Genomic DNA, 24,827 nt, shown 5'->3' with positions numbered 1-24,827 from the left:
TCAATTTCTATAAATTCTTCCCACAGGTTCTATCTAGCCTGATCCACCCTGTCACTATTTTTAAAAAATTTATCCGTGGGACGTTGGCACTGGCTGGCCAGCATTTATTGATCATCTTCAGTTGCCCTTGAGAAGGTGGTGGTGAACTGTCTTCTTGACTGGCTGCAATCTACATGCTGTAGGTTGACCCACAATCTCCTTAGAGAGGGAATTCCAGGATTTTGACCCAGCAACAGTGAAGGAACAGCAATATACTTCCCAGTTAGGATAGTGACTGGCTGAGATTGGAACTTACGGCTGGTGGAGTTCCCACATATCTGCTGCCCTTGTCCATCTGGAGGGAAGTGGGCATAGGTTTGGAAAGTGCTGTCCAAGAGCCTCAGTGAATTTCTGGTGTGCATTTTGTAGGTGGTACACACTGTTGATCCAGAATGTTGGTGGAGGAGGAAGCAGATGCTTATAGATGTTGTGCCCATCAAGTGGGCTGCTTTGTGTGGATTGTGTAAAGTAACTTGAGTGTTGTTGCAGCTAAACCAATATAGGCAAGTGGGGAGTATTCCATCACACTCCTGACTTGTGCATTGGAGATGGTGGACAGGTTTTGGGGAATCAAGAGGTGAGTTATTTGTTGCAGTGTTTCTAGCCTCTGACCTGCTCTTGTAGCCACTGTGTTTATATGGCAAGTACAGTTGTGTTTCTGGTCAATGGTAACCCCAAAGATATTTATAGTGGGGTATTCAGTGATGGTAACACCATTGAATGTCAAGGGATCGTGACTAGACTGTCTCTTATTGGAGATGGTCATAGCCTGGCATTTGTGTTTCTTGTCACTTTTCAGCCCAAGCCTTAATATTGTCAAGATTTTGTTGCTTTGAACATGGACTCCTTGAAAGTGTCAAAAGTTACAAATGGTGCTGAACATTGTTCGCCAATGATTGCACATCCCCGCTTGACCTTGTTTTGGAGAGAAAGTCATTGATGAAGCAGCTGAAGATGGTTGGGCCAAGGACACTACCCAGAGCAACTCCTGCCGTAAAGGACTGGATCTTGAGATGACTTACCTCCAACAACCACAACTATCTTCCTATGTATCAGGTACAATGCCAGCCAGTTGACAGTTTCCCCCCCACCAATATCCATTGACTCCAGTTTTGCTAGGGGTCCTTGATGCCACATTCAGTCCAATGCAGCCTTGATGTCAGGGGCTGTCACTCTCCCCTCACCTACGGAGATAACTTCTTTTGTCCACGTTTGAACCATGAGTATGAAGCTGAGAGACCCTGGTGGAACCCAAACCAGGTGTCAGTGAGCAAGTCATTGCTGAGTAAGTGCTGCTTGATAGCACTGTTAAATGACACCTTCCATCACTTTACTGATCAGTGGAGGGCTAATTTACCTTTGAGACATGACACGTTAGTAGTGACATTTTTATTTCAAATTTCCAACATTTTCAGTCATTTTTCAGTATGATCTCCTTTTTTATTAAGATTAATTGTGAGGCTTCTACTCCATTATTTAAACAATCTAGTGCCTGAATTAGAACTGTGTGTTTTAGGGAAACAGATTCTTTATTTTCTAGAAGCAAATACAAAATAATCATTGAGAGTATATGTGGAAGTACAATATTTCACTGAAGTTTGACTGACAGAGTTAAGATGTCCAAGAGTAGGGAAAGAAAAGCGTCCCAATGATGTTACAGATCAGTGATCAATTTCTCACTGCAAAAAATATGAAGATGCCTGACCGACTCAGTATAGTTAGTATTCATATGGCATGCAGGTAGCCCATGCAAAATTGTGTTTAAGCGTCAAAGTCCCCAGAAGTGAATTTAATTAAGGGTAATCCAACAATACAACTGGGTGTTACAACAACCATTAAGCACCAGTTTGAAAATGTCATATCAGCAGAGGCTGTTTACAGGCAACGACTGTAATTTGCTACAGCATGGCTTCTTCTTAAGAAAGGGTCAACTTTGCTTTGTGATTCATCTTTCTGTAAGATTCCAACCCTCTGTTCAAAAATAGAATATTTGCTTTTTTTTGATTACAATTCATGAGAAGCAACACTCAAGCTGGTTTGCAGCCCTTTTCTGGACTGCTGATGCCAAACAATTTAGTTTGTGGTCAACATGAATGCGCTACATGTTGTGGACAGTAACAAATTATATAAAGGGCTTACTTTCCATACAGGGAAAATAACAGCTCATTCCAGATCCAGCACCTCAGGAGCAGCAACGCCATTCACTATGAATTAAACTAGGGTTGTATTTTTGGATCTGAAGTATATCTTGGAAGGATGTTAGAATTGCCTCTAAAATTGGAGATCTTTTAATTTGAGTTTCTATTTGATGCTGGAAAATACCTAAACATAAAACCACACAGACTTTGAATTTTGGAAAAGGACCAAATAAGGTTTGGCATTGGAGTGAATGTGGATGGCGAACAGCATAATTTGCAAGTACACAGGAAAATTGTTATTAAAAAGTGTTCAAATTAAAATTACAGATCCTGTAAATTTTGGGATGAAATGATTTATAGTAAGCACGATGTCCCAGATTTCTCTGAATATAGATCCTCATTACAGGGGATTAAGTGGTGTAGATTAAATTTTAAAAAATCAAAGCTATATTTACCGAAACAGATAATCTCGATCATGATGTCGACAGCCATAAAATAGCCACATTTCACCAAAAGCAAAGTCAGGATTTTCTTCTTTTTGTTTCTGGCTGAAATAAAAAGTCAGCAAACTAAGAAAGCAAGAACAAAAATACTTTTAAAAATCTACATCATCTATTAGTGATGCTAGATTCTTGAAAATATTGCAAAAATAAAACAGCTTTTACTCCATGTGAAATGCTTTATGACCACCTTTCAGAACCTCATCAGAATGATCATTATCCATGTAATTCTGATTTCTTACAGCTGCTAACTGGTGAACAACATCACAATTGAACCTAATGCTTTCCCACCTGGGGCAGCATACTTACATGTTCACGATGGAGAAGCTGTGTAGTTATCAAGACTAAGAAACCTAATCATTTCTCTCCTGCTTAATTGAACATGCTAAGCCTAATGTGGGACTATTAGTCTAGGTCAAATTAGTCACAGAGAGTAGAGCTGGTTTCAAACTCATTTATCCATCATGTCATACATTAATTCAATTCATTCTAAAATAATTAATCAAAGATATTGCAGTATTTAGTTTCTACCCAGTGTCCAAACACTTTCAAATTTAAAAAGATTATTTTCAAATACCACGTTCTACAATCATCGAATGATTTTAAATTGCTCTAGCCTGTGTTCTTAGCCACACTAACTCCTGCAGACCCACCATTCACCTACTTTCATGAATTTCACAAATTTAAAGCAGACATGCACATGAAGAACAGCTCTAGAATGAGAAGATAGCTACCACTAAATAACAGCCTTATTGATTACACATCTCGGGAGTGTAGGGGGGTAGTGGAGGAAGAAGAAAAATGAAATTCTTTACTAGTATGAAAAAGACTCATGATGAACTTGCAGCCAGCTTACATAATGTTCATTTGTCTTTATCAAAGGCAATGTTACTGGGAAACATCAATTTCTTAAGTAATAGCGCAGGGTAGGAGTGTTGAAAATTATATGTGTGCATTAATCAGAAATTAAATATTAGAAATTAATAATGAACACCTATTCAGGCAAGAGTCTTGAAAATTTCACTTAAATTTCACTTAAGTGAAGAAATAATTAGCATGAAACAATCTCAAGAGAGGTCAATCTTTGGCATTAGTATGGCTCCAAAATGGGAAGCCAGGTGAATAGAAAAAGTTTCCTTAAATTAACTTGTTTTTTCACCTAATGTTCTGACATTGGGAGCTGATGAGGCACAGTTTGCTGAAAATTAAAATATTCAGGTTACAGCATGTTTTACGACAAAAAACACAAACAGTGGATGCTGCAAATCAGAGACAAAATTTTTTTAAAATGCTGGAAAAGCTCAGCAGTCTGGCAGTATCTGTGGACACAAATCAGAGTTAACGTTTCAGGTCAAGTGACCCTTCCTCAGAACTGATGGTAGCAAGGAAAATGTCAGTTTATGTGCAGAAGCTAGGGTGGGGGGGGGGGGGAGGTGTAAGGAATAAGTGATAGTTGGGGATAGAGTCTAAAGTGAGAGAAGAGCTGTTAGACAGACAAAGGAATGGATAACGATCTAGCCAGGGAGGGTGAACAACTCTTAGTGGGGACTGTCAGTGTCCAATTTCCACCCTGCTCTTCATCTTCACCTCATCCATCACTGGCTTCTCCCTTCTCTTCCTCGATATTGGTTTCCATTTCTGGGGCTAGACTGGCCACCAATATCCACTACAAACCACCGACTCTCACAGTTACCTGGACGATATGTCCTCACACCCTGCTTCTTGAAAAGACTATTTCATTCTCCCGGTTCCGCTGACTCCATCACATTTATTCTGGTGATGCCAACTTCAACAAAGGAAGCCTCCAAAATGTCCACGTTCTTCCTCAACCAAGGATTCCCCAGCACTGTTGTTGACTGAGCCCTCAGCCAGGTCTGACCTATCTCCTGCATCGTGGCCCTCACCCCCACTGAATGTGGCAAAAAAGTGATCGGGTTCACTTTGATCTGACCGACCATTCCACCAGCATCCATATCCAGAGGATCATTAGCCGTCATTCCCACCATCTCCATCAAGGTGTCACCACCAGACACACATTCCCCACCCTTCCCTTGTCAGACTTCCGCAGGAACTGGTCCCTCCGGGAAACCCTAGTTCCCAATAAACAACCACCTACACCCATACCTGATCCAGATACATTGAGGAAACGAAGCATTGACTGGATGACCGCTTTGCGGAACACATACGCTCTCTTCGCAAAACAGACCCTGAGCTTACCCTCCTCCCTCCGGACCAACCTCAGGGAATCTCTCTCCCATTGCAACTCTCTTGTAATCTCTTCGGCCTTGAAACTGCTCGCCCCTCCCTACCTCCCCACCTACACTCTCTCCACCTATCTTCTTTACTCTCCATCTTCGGTCCGCCTCCCCCTCTCTCCCTATTTATTCCAGTTCCCTCCCCCCATCCCCCTCTCTGATGAAGGGTCTAGGCCCGAAACGTCAGCTTTTGTGCTCCTGAGATGCTGCTTGGCCTGCTGTGTTCGTCCAGCCTCACATTTTATTATCTTGGAATCTCCAGCATCTGCAGTTCCCATTATCTCTGAGCTTCAGGTTGCCTGCCAATTCAACACATCAAGCTGCTCCCTTGTCAATATCTCCGTCTTCGGCTTGCTGTACTGCTCTTGTGAAGCTCAGCGCAAGTTGCAAGAACAACATCTTATTTTCTGCGTAGGGATCTGCAGTCTTCTGGACTCAACAGAATTCAACAATTTTAGGACTTGAGCTCACCCTTATCCTTGCCCCAATCCCACGCATGTTACCCGACAGACTTGTTATCACACTCTGCTACCCCATTCGTTGGCCACGAACAGTCCCCATTGGTAGCTATTCACCTTCCTAGATGGATCATTATGCACTCCTTTGTCTGTCCACCTGTTGTTCTCGCTCTTTGAGCTCTATCAACACCCATCATTAACTCCATTCCCACCCCCTCATTCTGCTTTCTGCATTTAAACCAACATTTTCCTAGCTACTGCCAGTTCTGAGGAAGGGTCACTCGACCCAAAATGTTAACTCTGATTTCTCTCCACAGATGCTGCCAGACCTGCTGACCTTCTGTAGGAATTTGTTTTGTTTCTAATATACAGCATCTGCAATTCTTTTGGTTTTTATGTTCCAATACATGTTACACCTAAGTGACTTGACCTGTCACCCAGATCAGTCTAAGCATAAGTATGTTTTATTCAGTGAGAATGTGTAGCAACCTCAAGACAACGATAGCTAAAGTGCTGCTGTTGGCTCTGAGGAGCTGAGGGTTCAAAATCCCAGGTGCCATTTGGTGTATCAGACTTGGAGGCTCAAAACAGCCCCCAAGCACAATTTGCTTGGTGCAGTTTAGGAGACAGGAGCTCAGAAAAACCTAGGGCAGTGCCAACTTAGTAAAGCTAACTATCTGCAGAAGAGTTAGAATCTTCCTGATAATGGGAGGCAGGAGTGCAGCATTTAAAGTCTAACCGAATAGTTTCATGACGACCAGGAAATGAACACAATCATCGAAACAGTCAGAGTTGAAGCAATGTTTTTGAGGGAGTTCAGAGACTCCGTCTCTGAAAGTGGAGAACTAGAATCACTTGTGAAATAAAACAAAGATTTACAGAGATTTGGTGACCTATTGTGTCGCTCAGGGTCAGTTGCTGAAAAATCCACCCTATCTGATATTTGATACGCACTGTGGGGTATTCAATCAGTTTGTCTGTTACTTCAGTAATTCTTTGCTGGAGGATATATTGTGTATACAGTAAAATCATTTACTGTTTTACTTTTATATAATAAAAAAGGTTCTATTTACTCAAAACCACAGAGCTTTGTGGCTTTATTCTCTTAAGAAGCATCCCCAGTATTTAGAAAAACTTTGTCCACTTTAAAAGTTACTAGTTTCTAACTAGATTGTAACATAAATCTGTTGGTATCATCTGAGATTGAAACAATAAAATAATACAAAGCGGACGTTGGAAATGTGAAACAAAAACAGAAACTGAAGAAACTCACTCGGGCAGCGTCTGTAGAGAGAACAGAGTTATCATCGTTTCAAATCCACTGACCTGTCTTCAAAGCCCTGGTCACTGGGTACAAAATTCTGTTTTCTCTCTACAGAAGTTATCAGACCCACTGAGTTTCTCCAACAATTTGTTTCCTTTGCAACTCAATCACCAGTCTACATGAACAAAAACTTAACATTGTATTTTATTTTGTTCCACATTCTTATGGTTGAGGAGTTCAGAAAATGAATAAAAGATATAGACCATTGTGCCATAGCAATGAGCTCAAGTTAGAACATAGAACATAGAACACTGCGCTTCAAGAAAAATTTAAAGTCAATTTCACTGTTGCTTTACCTTCTGGCAGCATTGAAATTGTACAGCGGTGATATCTATTTTGTTCTCCACTCAGAACTCATGCTAATAACTTTAGGTTATGGCCAGCTATCAATACTGACAGGCAATATGAACGTAAGAAACAACATTAAAAGGTCAATCCTGTTGACTTAAAAAGCACAACATATTTGTGTTGTTGAATATTTTCCACAATTGCAAATAAAATCACCTGTAACAATTCCAAATAATCTTAGAGTGCATTATATTCAGAAGATCCAAAAATAACTTTTTTTATACCATTCATACAATTATATTTCCTGCACTGCTATAGAGAACGCCGAAAGGAACAGTTTTGTCTTAAGCAAGCAATTTATTGGATATTCCAGAAGAAAGATATGCCAATGTTAAGTGATTTGTACGAAACAATTATTTTGTTCTTAAAAATTAAATTAAATTCTTTTATTTGTAAAGTAGAACTAAAATGAAGATTTGCACAAAAGGTAAATACTATTATTAGAAATCTGAAATAAGAACAAAGCTAGAATCAATAAGGTAGGCCGAATGTGGATAGAAAGACATTTCAGATTGATGGCCTTCCAATCTAACTGGTTCATGTCAGGAATGCAATACAGTAGGTTTCAAGCAATTGAAGGGGGAAAGGGGGAATAAGAAGAGGAAGTCACTGAGAATAGTGGAAGGAAAAATGAGGTAAGTGAGATTGGGGGTGGGGGTGGGGTGGTGAAAGAAGAGATTAAGTGAGAAAAAAAGCAGTGTCGTACTGCCAGAAGAAATGATAATGGAGCAAGCAAAGAAACAAAAAGGTTTGGCTAAAAGAAGCATGAATGGCAGAATGATAACAGCTGTCATGAGAAAGCAAAAGTGAGGACAAAAGTAAAACCAGAAACACACAGTAAAAAGAAAGAAAGATGGTAGGGATTATGGTTTAAACGTTGATGAACTTTGTTCTCAAAGATCCAAGTTTAATCCAAAAAGAAAGCATTTTTCAAAAATAAACCTGGAAACAATCATAAAATTGTGAAGAATTTTAATCATGGGCATCAAGGACTGCATTGCCATCTTGGTCAGCGTTTGTTATGATCTGCTTTTGCATTGCCATGGATCTTGGAAACAGCAAACAACTGCATTAAAGTGCAAATATGTTTCTTTTAAAGCGGAGGTTCCTTTCTAAAAAAAAATGCATATGGATAAATACTGGCTTATTTTTGGAATGCTTAAACAAAACCATTAAAAAAAGGCACACAACACTGCCCAGTTTAAATGTTTTGGCATGAATTAAATCTAGCGTCTTAAAAATACCAGCATCTTACGTATTATCCAGGAACTTTAACATTTCAAAGCAACAGAAAATAAATTAGACATGGGATTTTAATGACAGATGTATAAAAATACTAAACATAATGCTGGTAAAGCTTATTGATTTTCCTTTGCTCAGCACATTTCACAACAGTTCCCTTACGTCATTCAATCTGTGCCACAGTTCAAAATCTTCCTGGCATCATACCTCAAAAAGGTGCATTTATCGAACATCTGCAGCTGGAGTGCCAAGTAATTTCATTTCAAACCAATAAATCAGACAGACTGCCACCTAAATCTGGAATTAGGGCCTAATCTGACACCAAAGTGAAGTGGAGCAAACCAGATTCACTCCAGAGTAATTGTTCTTATTCCACTTAGATATCAAGGCAGGTTAGAATTCCAGATTTATATTGTGCATACAGATACTTGCATTCTTATTTGACCTCGCGTTATAGAAAAGTGTCTGGGGAGGTGGTGACAGCAAAGAGTTTGCATTATCCAAACAGCATCTACTATTCAACAATCATGTTACAGCAATTTATGTTAACATAACATGGCTTATGGCAGAACTACCTGTATTTGATTTTGGAAACCTTCCTGTGCTATTGATAACGTTCTAACGGAAATACACCAACCTTCCTAAAGCTTTATTCATTGTTTGGTGATCTTCCATAATGTAACTACATTTTATTAGTGTTGTAAAATACGGTTGCAGAAATAGTGACATTGGGCTATCCAGCTCCTCTAGCCATAAGCCTTGCATATATTTCAATATTCTCCAACCAGGACTGGAAAGAGTGATGCCTTTATACCAGTCACACTCTCGGACATCAATATTGTCTCCAAACCGCTGCCCAGCAACAATCCCAGGCAGTCTTAAACCCCTGATGCCCTAACTAACCCCAAGGTGAACTTCTGATCCTATAATCCTCCATTCTAAAGAATACTTATGTCTACCTGCGGTCATGCCTTTGTCACCTCCAAGACAGTTCATTTCAAGGCTCTTTATGTTCCAATCTTGTACAAAACGGGCCATTAAAGAACTCTGCTGCTTCATCCTTTTCAACAAAATCCTGTTTGACAATTTATCCTTTCTTTCACCAGCTTATACATTTGCTTCCTAGGGGCTAGAGGTCTGAAATATACAGAAAAGACAGTTTAAGTTATTTCCCATCTATCTTTCAAGGAGACATCCACCTCTTCTTCTCAAACTTATTCTCCGAGCATAGCCTCTTCTGCAACCTTTCATGCTTTTCTCACACCTTTGGGGGATCATGCCTACAGGCATCCAGTACCTATTCTACAATACTCTTCCTAAACCCGATCATCTGAACATTTCATCCATTCCAACTGTCACCTGTTTGTCCACATTAAGGGCCCTATACAAATACAAGTTTTGTGCCATTCACAACTACGCATATAGATTTGATTGTCTGGAGAGGACTCTAGTGGTGGTAGTGCAAAAGTGCACATAGAACAGTTTGAAGCAACTTGACAGAACTGAAGGTTAAAAACAAAGACTGTATCTAGAAAGCTTTAAAATGCCACAACCAAATAACAGCATTTAGACTTTGCTTCATCAGCCAAGTCCCAACGAAAACTATGGTAGAATAAAAACAAAATAACTGTGTTGAAAAAAATCTCAGCAGGACTGGCAGAATCTGCAAACCGATATAGATAGATCTAATGCTTGAAGACCAATATGACTCTTTGGGACTGACCTGTTGCCCTTTATAACAAGGGGATTGGACATATACAAAAATAAAAGCTTTGCTGCAATTGTACAAGACATTGCTGAGAGCACATCTGGAGTACTGTGAGCAGTTTTTGTTTCTGTATTTAAAAAGGTGCTTTTGTTGGAGATGGTACAGCAAAAGGTTCTTGGGATCAGGGTTGTCTCTAAACAAAAGGCTAAGTAAATGGGCCAATATTCTCAAGCTTAGAAGATTGAAAGATGGTCTGTTTGAAAGATATGGGACTCCATGATGGAAAAGGTGTGTAAAATTTAAACTAGATCAATGCAGATTTTCCAATATCTGGATGATCACATCTACAACATAGATGGGAGTTGTGGACAGGGGCCCTGCAGAACCCCCATTGTTACAGACCCCAAAAGCACTGCCCAGGAAATTGCAGAAGCCACTCAGTAATTCCCCTACGCTTGAAACCCAACAAAAGTATCTCTTTTTTAAAAAAAAGTCAGAGGATTCAGAGGGTTCCTCTGAGATTGAGGAAATAACTCAACTTAAGACTATTAAAGACCTCGTCTAACTCCTGACTAACTTTCTCTGTTGTCAAACTACATAATTCCCCCCAAGCCATCAACACACATCCACTATTACTGTCTACAACCACCGCGCTCAACATTAGTTCAACCAGATCTGATAGTTCCCATTCACTCGGACCTCCCTAAACAGCATCACCTAACTAGCCCCCTTGCCATATTACTCTCTATCCGCCTGTCACCTTATCTGCCACCCACCCAGCACCCTACCTCTCTGGAGCCCTAACCTCTCATACATCTTATATAAATTATCCATTAGTCTGGTTTTCACACAGAACAAAGGATCAAAGTTCCAGTTCAGAAGAACCAGGAGTTCAGTTTAGATGCAACAAAGGTTTCTCCTAGCAGAAGAATCAAGGTGTGGGTTCAGAGAAGCCAATCACCTGATTTCAAAGTATTTTACTTTCTGGAGCTCCTAAAGCTGGGCCAGCTTGGACAGATATTGCCAGGTCATTAGAACGTTTAAGCCATCACAACCTTGCAAGGTTCAGGCCAATGGGTTTGGAAAGGAATCAAAACTGTCTCCTCAGTCCAACGAGAAAAAAAAACCTGGAGGAGTCAGTTAAGTAAAAATGTCAAGGTTTGAAATAGCAGTTGAATTTCTTTGGAATTAGGAGTAAGTGCAAAAGGATAATGTTGGGAACAGGTTGAAAATTGGTTTTGTTGTTTTGCGGTAAGATACACAAATATACATATAGCTTTTTAGCCCCTTAGGTGTAATAAGTTTACATTCTGCTGTTAAGAATATCTATAACCTTCTGTGAATATTTTCCAATGACTAACCACCACATTGACCAGTTAGATGTATAAACGATTGCAGGAGTCTGGTTTCATTTTGAGAACCAACATGTTCAGTATTACCTGGGAAACAGTTCCAACTGGCATTTCAAGTCACTCAGCTTATAGTGTCTTGCCATTTGTGGCATATATTAATGATTTAATTGCATCACATTTTTAAAAATATGTTCATGGAAAAGCCAACACTACTTTCCTATCTCCAACTGTCCTTTGGTAGGTAGTTCGGCATCTTTCTGAACTGCTGCCACCTATCTGCTTTAGGTATACTCTCAATGCTGTGAGGCAAGGGTGTTGCTGGAATTTGACCCAGTGACATTGAAAGAACAGCGATATATTTCCAAGTCAGGGCAGTCTTCAGTTTGGAGATGAGCTTACAGGTAGTGTTCCCATCACTCTAATGCCCTGTCCTTCTTGTTGAGAGTGTTTGAGAGTTTGGAAGATGCTGTTGAAGTAACCTCGGTAAACTCCTGCCATGCATAGTCAAGATTCAGCCTGATAGATTTTTGATTTCATAAGGAGCCAAGAAATTCTGATGGGCAGGCAAGTGAAATGGAAACAAACAAAGTCATCTGTGACCATACTGAATGGTGGAATAGCTAATGGAGCCAAATGATCTATTACTACTCCCATTTCTTATGTTTTTTACACTGCAAGAAATTTTGCCTTTATTTATTAAAGTAAATACTTTACGTACTTACTTAAAGTAAAATAGAAATGCTTAATAAGAATTAAATATGCATAGTATAAGATCGTCTCAGAGAAACGGTTTTCTTTTTCTCTCTGGAAAGACACAAACACTCTGGAAATGTTAAGGTTTCTTGGCTCAAGCTTTACGGTGACGTTCCTACATAGGTAAGGCAGTGCCTGGTGTACCTACTTAATTATGCGGTGTTTAGAAAGGGCAAGGAAGTGACTCTCAATATATTCCTAAATAAACAGCTGATCCTGAGCTCAGAGACAGACAGAGGTGGTGATCATCTGGACCCTGTCCTGTATTCACTGGTTAGAGAAAACAAAAATGATTCACAGTGGAAACTACCACAACCCTAGACTTAAAATATGTCGGTGCTAGTTAGGCAGCTGCCATCTTCAGATGAAACATGGACAATGAACAAAGCAGGAAGACTCAGAGGAGAGTTCCCCAACATTCCTGGCAGAGAGCAAGATGCTATCATTGTTAGTTACTGAAATCAACGCACTGCGCAAATTGTCATTTACCCTCAGGTGTGAATTAACTGGCCTCATCCACTGTCAAGCATCGTATACTTTAACTGTCTTAGACAATCATAGCTAAACTGCTGCTTCTTCATAAAATATTTCAAATTACTAAAGCATAGTCAACTGCTTCTTGAATCCTAAATGTCACCAGTTCCAAGTTTAGATCACAGCAGTAATGAGATTTGTAACTGAATATTGCTGACAGAATCCAAACATTGGACTGGTGAACAGGTCATCAGTCAGTGAGTGAATGTCGCTTGATAGCAGTGTTGACAACACGTTCCATCAGTTCACTGATGCTATCGAAGTCGATTCATATGGCAATAACTGGGCAGATTGGATTTATCTTGCTTTTGAAATAGGAGATATCTGGGCAATTTTCTGTTTTGTCAGATGAATGCCAGCATTACAGCTGTGCTGGATTAGCTTCACTCCAATTCTGGAACATAAATATTCAGTACTACAGCTGGGGCCCCACAGCCTTTACTGTGACTTGTTCACTGCACAACTTCACGTAGAGTGACTGAATTAGCCAAAAGATTGCCTTTGGAAAACCCAGAAGGAGACAGGCACTGCAGGTAGTTGGAAATGCTTTTGCCTTGGTTTTTTGCATTCTCATACTGGACCGGAATCAAAATAAGAGCAACAAATTGACGATGCAACTTCAGGCATGCCTGGTGCCACTCTTGGCATGCTCTTCTACACTCCTCACTCAGGCAGAGCGAGTTCATGGCATCGTTAAAGACATTTGGCAGAGCACAACAGAAATGGCTGAACACAGTTGATGATCCATGTACTTCATGAGTGCCTAAGTTTTAAACTGTTACATTTACTTTGAATTTATTCCATTTAACGCAGTGATTGTGCCAAATACGATGGAAGGTTTCCTAAAAATTGAAATCTTGTTGAGTCATTCATTCATTCAGCTATTAGCAAAATGTTCAGCTCTTTTTCATAATTATTCATCTCTAGAGATTATAACACATTTCAAAACCAATATTCTGCACTGCTACAAATTTCTGAGGATTAAAAGCAATTTCATGTAAATCAAATGAAAAATTGCAGATTTTCTGAAACTAAGTATAACAGCAAAAGGAGGAAACAATTATTTTCTGTCTTGCTTTCAATTGCAACATCACTAACTCCAAGGGAGGCTCAACCATTGTGAGAGCCAAGATCGGAAAGCATGGAGCAGTGGGATTATGGCAGTTATTTGTTTTCTCCAAAACGAAGTCTCAGAGAATGAGCAAATAAACCAGTTGGATTCAAAAATATTGCCTTTACTCTGAAAGAAACAGTGGCTTGTCAAACTAACTTGCAGAATGGTTAGAGTTGTCATCCAGAAATGTACTAGTCATCCCTACGATTCTACTTTGTTCCTTAAACTGAAAGAAAAAAAAGTGTGTACCTCTTCAAATGGATCTCTGGAACTGCATATAAATGTTAAAACTTTTTTTTTTCAATACCCAAATCAATATAAGTGCAGAAATCCAATATTGTGTAATATTGATATTCAGACTTTACTCAATACCTGAAGTTGAAGATGGGTGGCCCATCAGCTGTTCATTTTTGCACAATACTGGAAATCTCTATTCCCCACTCACTAAATGAAATATACTTTAAAAATGAACTTTGAAGTAAGTAATATTGAAGATCAGAGACCTTCAAATCTGTTGCTCTTTCAACATCCTTACTTTCGAAGTCAGTGCAGCTACTCGAAACATCCAATTTAGTCTGACAACGTCACGACAGGCAATCCCACAGGGGAAGAGAAACAGGCCACTGGCATGCCATTAATACTTATAAACTTCTACCTGTATTTATCTCATTACATTACTTTGTTTCGAAATGCAATTCTACCATGCTGTTTCATGACAGCTAGAATCCTTGGTCATGGACTCTTATTGATCTTTACAAGGAAAGCAAGCTGCAACAAAAACGTGCGTTGCATTCTAACTACCTAATAGGCAAACTACTCACACTGCAAAAGATCATCAGGATTCTAGTCAAGTTCTCCCTCGAGAGGAGCACAGGAAGACGTTTTTCCATAGTGAGTCATGATAACAAAATGCCCAGCTGAAAGAGCTACGTTAAATAAATTAAATAATAACTTTCAAGGAGGAATTGGACAATACTCACACAGGAAAAAAATTCAGGACTATTAGCAATGGAGTAGGGATTATTAGGTAGCTCTTTTACAAAGTCAACATGGGCACATCTGCATGGAACCTCTTCCTTTTGGGTTGAGAGATGCAATGCTTCTAATAAAAATGGCAAGTACGGTATGGTAATACAATTGTCACTTTTTTAAAAATAAACTATGTTTTACTCCTTGCCTTCCTTCTCTCTCACACCATCTTTTCCAGCAAGAACTATACACCCTGCGCCAGTCCCCCAATCCTACCAACTGCATTAGAATCATAGCCTCCTTCTGCAGATTCTACGTAGCCCACTGAATCCACACCAACTCAGAGCATCACACGCAGGCCAGCGTCCCATTCCCCCGCCTCCAACCCCCGTTTCCGTGTAACCTCACATTTCCCACTGCTAATCTATCTGCCCTGTATTATTGCCTCTGACTAGGGGTATCTTTGCAGTGATTCACCTTCTTTTAATAAGACAGCTGTTCTGCCCTTCTGTGAAACCTGTACAACTGCTTCAACCATCTCTTTCCATATGCTTCTGCTTGTGTCTCTTACCCCTCGCCTTCACCAACCTGGCATCCTCTAAATCTGCTTGATCCAAATACTGTTGTGCACAGAAAACTGAGCAGTTTAGGGAAAGGTGTCTGCAGTAACTAAAAAACCTCCCGTCTTTCCTTCATCCTAAACAATCAACTTCCAAAATATGTTGAGAAACAGGACACTTGCATACAGAGATAATAGGAACTGCAGATGCTGGAGAATCTGAGATAACACGGTGTGAAGCTGGATGAACACAGCAGGCCAAGCAGCATCAGAGGAGCAGGAAAGATGACGTTTCGGGTCGAGGCCCTTCATCAGAAATTTCTGGAGAAGAGTCTCGACCCAAAACGTCATCTTTCCTGCTCCTCCGATGCCGCTTGGCCTGCTGTGTTCATCCAGCTTCACACCGTGTTATCTCACACTTGCATACACCATTTTATTTTAGAAAAATGGTTTTCAGTGTTGGTACTGATAGTAAAAATAGGTCACATACCGATGCTGTAGAAAACCTATGAAGGGAGCAATCCCAGTTCCAGGGCCCACCATGATAATAGGAGCTGCCATAACAGCAGGGAGATGAAAAAATGGGTTGTGCCGGCTGAAGATGGATATCTGCAGAAGAAAGTTTATTCTGTAGTTTAACATCCAGGAAATCACTTTCAGAATTTGAAGTAAAATGTAGCAGAAGAATTTTAAACAAAAGAAGAAAAACAAAACTTTGCTCTAAGACAGTGGGACTGATTTTGGAAGCGGGTGGAAGAGATAGACAGGGATGGAGGAAATGGTGGATTCAGCCACTCAAGCCTGCTCTGCCATTTAACAAGTTCATGGTTGATCATCCATCTCAACACTATATTCCTGCTTTCTCCCCCTGCTCTATGATGTCTTTAAAATCTAAACGCTGGATTTCCAGCATGTCCCCACCTTGGGCCATTTCAGAATAGTGGGGAGGGTAACCAATGATGGCCCTTAAAATAAAAAAAGGGGTTTATTAAGACCGCAGTAAATACCAACTGCGACACTGCAATCAGCAGGTGGATTTACCCCACTGAAGCCAAATCCCAGTTGATGAACGGACTCGGCCTCATGGCTTCAGACTGGGTCGTCCAGCACTCCAACCAACAATCATAACCGTCACATCTCTACCCTCCCATCTGTGGCTGCACCATGATTGCAAAGCAGTCATAGCTGCAAACACAGGCTGCCCTGTGGCGAGGATTTCCCTCTGCAATAGCGCTTTAGCAACTGTAACCACTATTTTTTTCCCTAACATTCTCAGAGAGCATCTCTATCTTGAAGTGCCCTTTGGGTTCTCCTGCCTCTAAATCGGACATTCCAATTGTCAAAGCTCAGGATGCCATTCTTCCAGCGCTGGTCAGTCTCCTACTGGCCTTCTAGACCCTCATTAGTTTAACTGCAAAAGGATCCTGGAGGCAGCCAGCTTATGGACCACCACCTGGGAAACAGCTTCCAGGGTCCCACTGCTGCTAGCTCTATTTAGTCCATTATCAGGATCAAGATTTTGGAATGAAAATTATGCCAAATACTTTTGGTTTCCAACTTCTATATATCTGAACAGTCTAAAGCTGTGGTCTGCTGATACAGACCACACTCCAGACTGAAGCAGGCCTGGGAGGAGTGCAGAAAGGTGCAAGGAACCCGATAAGACCACCGCATTTTTGTCAAAAATCTGATCAAGGACCAGTATGCTTTTTTTATTTGAGGGAGGTAAAATTTGAGATTTCCAGCTGAGAGAATAAAGCCAAAAGATTCCACAGTACTGGTTTAAAACTTTGTTATATCAGGTCAGAAAAAGGAAAGCAATTTAGAACTACCTATACATCCAGAAATAATAGGGTAAATATGGGTTAACAAACAAACTGTGGTTGTACACCCTACAGAGCACGTCAAATAGTAGATAAGGTCAAGACAGATAGTGTGGATTTCTAAGCAACCCACAGGATGTTAGTTAAAAAAATACAAGAACAGTGAGTCACCAAATCTCATTAAAATTTTGCCTCCTTCACAACAGGTTCCAATTTTTTGATTTAACGACCTAGCCTTGAATTTCTCTCAAAAGCCACTTCATCAAGGACTGACCAATAATTGCTCACCTTCCAATGGTTCAATCTCTCCTGAGACCACGTCCCACTGGGCACTCAAAGCAGCACTTTTCCTTCTAATTACCAGGAAATTCTGGCTCTTAAGTAGACAGCTAGCTGATAGGGACTGGATTTCTGAGAAATCCAGGAGCACTTTCTCCTTGTCTCAGAGCTGCACCAGGCAAATACTGGTTAACGGGCTTTCTTCACCTCTGCGCTTTGCTACCAAATGACATTCAGGACTCCAATAAGTTGCAGTAGATAGCTTCATTAGCTACTCCCATCTCTCCAACATATAGTGAGTGAATTACTGGTTTCTGTGCTTCTCTCAAGCCCTTGCTGTTCGAAGACTACTGACAGCACCTCTACTGCATGGATCTCTTTCCCTATTTGTAAACTCCTGACCTGATCATTAGCTTCAAGATAGTGACGCTCTGTTTCAGATCATATTGGCGGTCAGCCTGTCCCCAGAAATAGAAATCATTGACCTGGTTCCATGAGTAACTGTTCATGCCTATATCTACAACACAGGCACACTGTTCCCTTTCAATGGCTGGGTCTGTCAGCTATTTAAAAAAGTAAAACAAAAGACAGATGCATTCAGTCATTTTGCTTCTCTGTCTAAGCACTGTACTCCTAGCATAGCAAGAAGTGGTGCTCTTCACCAGAGTTTGAAGCAAAACAAGTCTGTATTTTGCAATAAAGACTGCAAACGTATTTCAAGGATCTAAATAAAAAAATACAAGAACACATCTGCCAAACTGAGGCTGAATACATTGCATTGGAGGCATGGCTTCACTTCCAGATTTTATCAAACGGTACATACCTGTGGCAATTCAAATCCATTTGACAAAGAGTCACTGATTATAGTTTCATTCTCATAGTTTTGAAGCATTGGCATAACTTGTTCTGCCAGCCAACCTGTACATACTCCTCTTCGTTTGATAGGCTTCTCAGGGCAGGATGGGAACTCCACAATGTTGAAAACGAAATGAAGTTTACCAGGGTGATACTTAGGCGAACTGTAAAGAAATTTTAAAATTAGCACTTGGTATTGGTATTCGATACAAAAAAAAACCCCAGAAATTGCTGGAAAACCTCTGCACCATGAATGTGCAATCCCTTCAGACATCCATCCTGACGGTCTCGGGGCCCTCCGCTTCTTCCTGGAAAAAAAATGCCTAAATTGTTCCCATCAACCACTACCCTCCTCCGTCTGGCCAAACTCGTCCTAAAGATCATAGAATCCCTACAGTGCAGAAGCAGGCCATTTGGCCCAATGTTCAAACTGACCCTCCACCCAACATCTCACCCATCCTTGTTATGCCACAATTATAATGGCCAATCCAGCTAATCTGCACACATTTGGACTGAGGGAGAAAGCCAATGCAGACATGGGGAGACTGTGCAAAGTCCATTAGAGACGGTCGCCAAGGATGGAATCAAACATGAGTTCCTGGTGCTGTAAGGCAGCAATGCTAACCACTGAGCCACCATCCTCACCCTGAACACCTTTTCTTTTAACTTCTTTCACTTTCGTTGTGTCAAAGGGATGGCCATGGGTACTTATATGGGCCCTAGTTATGCCTGTATATCACGCGGCACATTCCTTGTTCCAGTTCTACTCCACCCACAATTGTCTCTCTGGTATATCGATGACATCAGTGCTTCTTCCCTTCTGTCTGGAATGGGAAAAGTTTATCTATTTTGTTTCAATTTCTACACTGTTCCTCAGCTTCACCTGGTCCATCACTGACTCTTTTCTCTTCCTCGACAGGAGTTTCCATTTCTGGGGACAGGCTGACCGCCAATATCCACTACAAACCACTGACTCCCACAGTTACCTTGACTATACATCCTCACACCCTGCTTCCTATAAAGCCTCTACTCTATTCTCCCAGCTCCCCCATCTCTGTTACATTTGTTCCAACGAAGCCAACTTTGATAAGGGTGTCTTTGAAATGTCCATCTCCTTCCTCAACTGAGGATTCCCCAGCACCGTAGTTGACAGCGCCCTCAACCGGGTCTGATCCATCTCCCGCACTTCGGCCCTCATCCCTCCCACAACAGGAACAGGGGTCCACTTATCCTCACCTACCATCCCACCAGCATCCACATTAGCTGCTATTTCCACCATCTCCAGTGGGATGCCACCACCAGACACCTATTCCCCTCCCCTCCTTGACAGCCCTCCCAACGAACAGTCCCTCCAGAACACCTTAGTCCACTCCGCCTTCACTCCCAACACCGATCCAGTGCACCTTTCCCTGCAAATCGCAGAAGGTGTAACACTTTCCCGTTTACTTCCGCCCTCCTCAGTATCCAAAGTCCTGAACACACCTTCCAGCAGAAACAGTGCTTTACCTGCATTTCCCACAATCTAGTCTACTGCATTCACTGCTCAAAATGTGGTCTCCTCTACATTGGGGAAAAACAAACAGTAGACTGGGTGACTGCTTTGTAGAACATCTACGTTCTGTCCAAAAAGACGTTAAAAAAAAAATCTGTCTCAGGCTCCCTGCAGTGCTTCAGTGAAGGTCAGCACAAGCTGGAAGAACAGTACCTCATTTTCCACTTGGGAATGCTGCAGCCTCGTGGACTTGATATCGAGTTCAAAAATTTTAGGGTGGAGCACCTTTGTTCCAATGCTTTCCTCCAACCCCACCCACGAAGCCTTGTCACCGCATGAGCTGCTACCACACACTATTCATAATCAGCTACTAATAGTCCCCATTAGGAGCGAACTACTCCTTTGGCTTTTTGATTTTCTCTCATTGGGTTCTCTCTCTCCTGCCTTCCCCGCCCACCCCACCTTCTGTATAAAAACCATCGTTATCCTACCTCCCATCAGTTCTGAAGAAGAGTTACCAGATCTGAAACATTAACTCTGCTTTCTTTCCACAAATGCTGCCAAACCTGCTGAGATTTTCTGGTAATTTCAGTTTTTGTTGCAGATTTCCAGCACCTGTAGTTTTTTCAGTTTTTCACTCAGTATTGACAAATGGCCAGTATCTCCCAATACTCAACATCGTGCCTCATGTTGCTTCTTATTCATTTTCCATTTAAATACTGATTCACTGGAGTCATGGAGACACGATTCATTATTGTTGAAAACAAAAAAAAAGTTGGTAATCACAGCAGGTCAAGCAACATCCACGGAGAGAGAACAAGATGACTCTTCAGTAATTTGCTCCTCCAATATTGTTGCTAGTTCATTAAAATGAGCCTCCTGAGGATTGAGTGAAATGGTCACTGTATTAGGGTACTCACACTCGCATAATATAGTGATTGGTTGGTTAGAAAAAAATAAATACTAATTTGAATTGTTAAGAAGTGCTAAAGTACACTATTATATTATTTATGCTGTTCTTCTGTTCCATCTGAATTTCTATCTCACTAACTGGTCCCAAAATATCCTCTGTTCCTCTGAAAATAGCTGTATAGTTTTGAAGTGTTGTGACTTCCTTCTGAACTTATCCAGTGAAGGATCATCCTTCACTGAGGTGCCCAATTGTCCCTCTGACTCAAAGTCACTGATTAACTAAATATGAATTGCTCATGTAGGTGGCTCAGTTCCCTTCAAATATTCCCTATGATTTTGCTCCTCACAGGCAACATCTCCATGATTTTGGTCATTATTTTCTCCAGACCATCCAGAATGTTGCTGCAGTTTATGAAACAGATTTTTGATACGTGCCTCCACGTATTGTACAAAGTCCATTTGGGTTTTACTTGTAAAAATTATCTGCCAAGCATGTGCTCTCAATGTTGCTTTGTGAGAACCTGCTGTACTTTGAGGCTGTTCACTACTTTGAAAGGCTTTCAGAGTCCCCACTGGCAATGCAATCATGGTGGTCATTATGAGACGGAGCCACAAAGTCACTGACTTTACAATAAATGCACACATTTTGGATGTTAAACAGCACTTCATAAAGCCAAACAATAAGTTACACAGAACACACACAATAGCTTATCTTCCACTTACTCTCAATTGGAATTCCAGCTCAGTCGGTCAGTGTAATTTCAGACTAGAAAATGGAAGTGGAGCAGCAAAGAGCTTTAGAAAGTGAATAAGTGAGTTTTAAAGTCTTCACTAGTGTTGGCTATGCCATCAGTAGTCAAGCAAAGGGATTTTGAATTGCAAAAGAGAACAAAGGTAGGAGGAATGCAGAGTTATTAGAGTATTGTGGTGGTGATAGCGATTTAAAAAAAAGAGAAATGGGAACAGACAAGAGATCCAAACACATTGTTGAGAACTTAAAATGTAAAACATTGGATGGACTAGGAGCCAAAGTAGTACAGCAGATAATAGAAGTGGTACAGCATGAGGAACAAGGTATAGATCGCACAATTCTGTACAGCTGACAGGATGCAGAAGTCAGATGCATGATTACCTTAAGCTGCAATTATTCCACAGTTATAGGTAAGTGATTTGGCAGCAGATAGGCCTCAGTAGTGCAGACGTCAGCAATGTTATGAAAATTAAAAGTAAGTGATCCTCATGATAAAATGAAATTGGAAGTTCATATCTGGGTCAAATAGGATGCAGTAATTACAAACAGTTAAGCAAACGCTGTGGACAGGAAAGCAATGGAATCCACGGCAAGAGAACAGAGTTTAAATCATAGAAACCAAAAAATGTTGCAATGGTTAATTTTGCAACTCAGTTTCAGAAAGTGTCAATTCTGGTTTAATTTTTACTCAGGGATGTTCAAGCTCATGACTATTAATGATCATGCCTAATAGCAACATTCATCACCACAAACACAATATAAAATATTACCTGGCTGCTGAATAGGATCTAACTTGCAGTTTTGGTAAATGTTCTAAAATAGAGAAGAAAAAGATTTTGGAAATTAAAGCTAGGTTTGGGAAAGAAATTAAATTAAAAGTTTAATCTCTTATTAGGTACTTATAGCTAGGGACATTTTGGAAAATTTTTCAATGACACTTCAAGGAAGTTAAATTGTGGGCGAGGAATAGCAACTAACTAACTATCTTACCAAAGCTAAGTTTTTAACCACAAGAGACAACATTAAAATATAGTAACCCATTGTATTTCATGGCTAAAGCCTTACATTCGAATGTTGTTTAAAGCATAAGAGTTTAAATATTCTTAGGAACTAAATATCACTTTACACAGGCTGCAACTCGTACAACTAAAACAGGCCTATTGTAGGTGTTGAGAATTACATTGTACATTTTGACACGAGGCCCACATGTCCAAACGGAGAGAATAACAATAATAAAAGAAGGATCAATGTGTAACAGCTCATGCAGTAATAAATTGTAAAGACAGAACATGTAGCCATTCTGCAGGACTTGTGGCACACTGGTAATGTCCCTTTGGGCCAGAAGATCTGAATTTAAGTCCTATTTCCAGATGTGCGTCAAAACACATCCAAACTGTTTGACAGAAGTAATAGCTGCTTTTGTCCCAAATACTTCAATCACAATGACAAGATGATGGGGAGAAAAAGAAGACAATCATTTTCAGGTACAAGACTTCGGGAGATTACAGTACTTTCTGCAGAAAGCAATTTAAAATAGAGATTTAAAGACATGTTCAGACTGTGTTAGATACACAGTTGAAGTATTCCAGTTTAGGTTGAAAAATAAGAAAGCTTGTACAACATATTCATCCTCTAATCTCACAAAAATAACCTTCCAAACAAAAAAGCAAAAAAACTCAAATTTCAGAGCAGGCACATCACTGCATTGCTGACGAATATCGTGCTGTCAATGCCCATCTACCAGCTGTTGATGTGCATTCACTATCATCTATACTCCCACATTGAAATGTTTTGGCCACTTTTGCCGAAGTGGCAATGGCATGATTTGCAATCGCAGACAAAAAAGGAAAAATAATTGTACAATTTCTCCAAACTGGAGGTGAACAATTGAAAGATGTTCGAGATGTTTAAGCTTGTGCAAGATGAGCAAAAACAGAAATGCACCAAAAACCTGCTTCATGCCCAAGGAAAGTACAATTTACAAAACAATTGTCTTCCAACACATTAAACAAGAAACAAGAGACAAGAGACCTAACTGGCCAATATTGCACACGATTGAGGCAACTTGGAACAAACAGGCCTTCAGTGATGTTGAACAGGAAATCTGAACAAATAGTCAAAGATGGTCTCTCTAGTCAACTGGGTTGAAAAGCACTCAAACCTCAAAACTGACAGAGCTAATGGAGTTCGCAAAATCCCTCTCACTTTCAGTGTCCGTATCTACTGAGGACATAAAAACCGAAAGAACTGCGGATGCTGTAAATCAGGAACAAAAGCAGAAGTTGCCGGAAAAGCTCAGCAGATCTGGCAACATCTGTGAAGTAAGAATCAAAGTTAACATTTCAGGTCCGGTGACCCTTCCTCAGAACTTAAGTTCAGACCTGAGCAACAAGATTTCTGTTGCTCTAATTTTAATTACTTCAGGCTGTGTATCTAGCTTGTTCTCTTAAAAGGATTCTGACATGCCAATCATTTAATCTGAACAATCAGCATTCTTTCTCCCCCAGGACCCCACTTTTAATAAATGCTGTCCCTTCCATACTTCATTTAAGCTCTGAAGAAGTCATTCAGACTTGAAATGTTAGCTTGGTGTTAGCCGGCTGTGATCGTTAGCATTTTTTCCCCCCCCGTCCCAGGATTTTTCAATATACTTGCAAATCTAGACGGTCGACTCAGGGTGTACGTCACCAATATACACTGTACCTGGGGCTTTTCCATTTCTGCATTCAAAAGCTTATAATTTTCCTGTAAATTAAAGATAATCGCCAAGGGAGAATCCCTTGCTAGTAAAGTATGCACGTAGAAAACTTTAATTTAAAAAAGTGTGCAAACTATTTCACTGAGTTGCAATACTATGTACAGGGGAGAGAGGTTGGTCAAAGCATGGGGGTATGGAAGTCAGGTGAAAGACCTCAGGGTTCATTAAACAAGTTAAAAGTCCCCAGTGATTAACAGACATTAATAAGTGTTTGTCTTATTTCACAAAACCAATTTTGAGATTTTTGGTGAATTAATTATTAACAATCTAATAAGATTCATCAGGAGGTATTTTAATGTCCTATCCGTCAATCATTCAGTGAGCAAATGGACAAAAACATCTCATTCATTAACATGCAGGTTCAGTTGCAAGACAGGAAGTCAAATGCAGTGCTAACATTTATTTCAAGAAGGCTAGAATACAAGAGCAGAGATATACTGGTCAGGCTGTATAAGGCTATAGGCAGACCATATTTGAGCACAGTTTTGGGCCCCGTACTTGAGGGAAGGTGTGCTGGCTTTGGAAACGGTCTAGAGGAGGTTTATCAGAATGATCCTGGGGATGAAGGGCTTGTCATATGAGGAGCAGTGGAAGACTCTGGGTCCATACGTGGAATTTAGAGGGATTGGTTGGGGGATGTGACAATTTATAAAATTTACACAAT

At 40.4% G+C, this 24,827-nt stretch overlaps 1 protein-coding gene across 3 annotated transcripts in view; it reads right to left on the bottom strand.

The window, feature by feature from the left end:
• The window catches only part of mtrr (5-methyltetrahydrofolate-homocysteine methyltransferase reductase), a 72,771-nt gene that overhangs the window by 7,623 nt on the left and 40,321 nt on the right, over nt 1–24,827 (bottom strand). For all 3 annotated transcript variants that reach the window (XM_048523381.2, XM_048523398.2, XM_048523390.2), the window contains exons 10-13: nt 22,176–22,218; nt 18,219–18,414; nt 15,784–15,902; nt 2,633–2,725 (exon numbers count right to left, since the gene is read on the bottom strand). In XM_048523381.2, the coding sequence (XP_048379338.1) occupies nt 2,633–2,725; nt 15,784–15,902; nt 18,219–18,414; nt 22,176–22,218 (451 nt within the window). The remainder of the gene's footprint in view (nt 1–2,632; nt 2,726–15,783; nt 15,903–18,218; nt 18,415–22,175; nt 22,219–24,827) is intronic.

The sequence above is a fragment of the Stegostoma tigrinum genome, chromosome 2 (assembly GCF_030684315.1).
Source record: "Stegostoma tigrinum isolate sSteTig4 chromosome 2, sSteTig4.hap1, whole genome shotgun sequence".
NCBI classification, from domain to species: Eukaryota; Metazoa; Chordata; class Chondrichthyes; order Orectolobiformes; family Stegostomatidae; genus Stegostoma; species Stegostoma tigrinum.
This window is presented reverse-complemented; position numbering and strand designations above follow the sequence as displayed.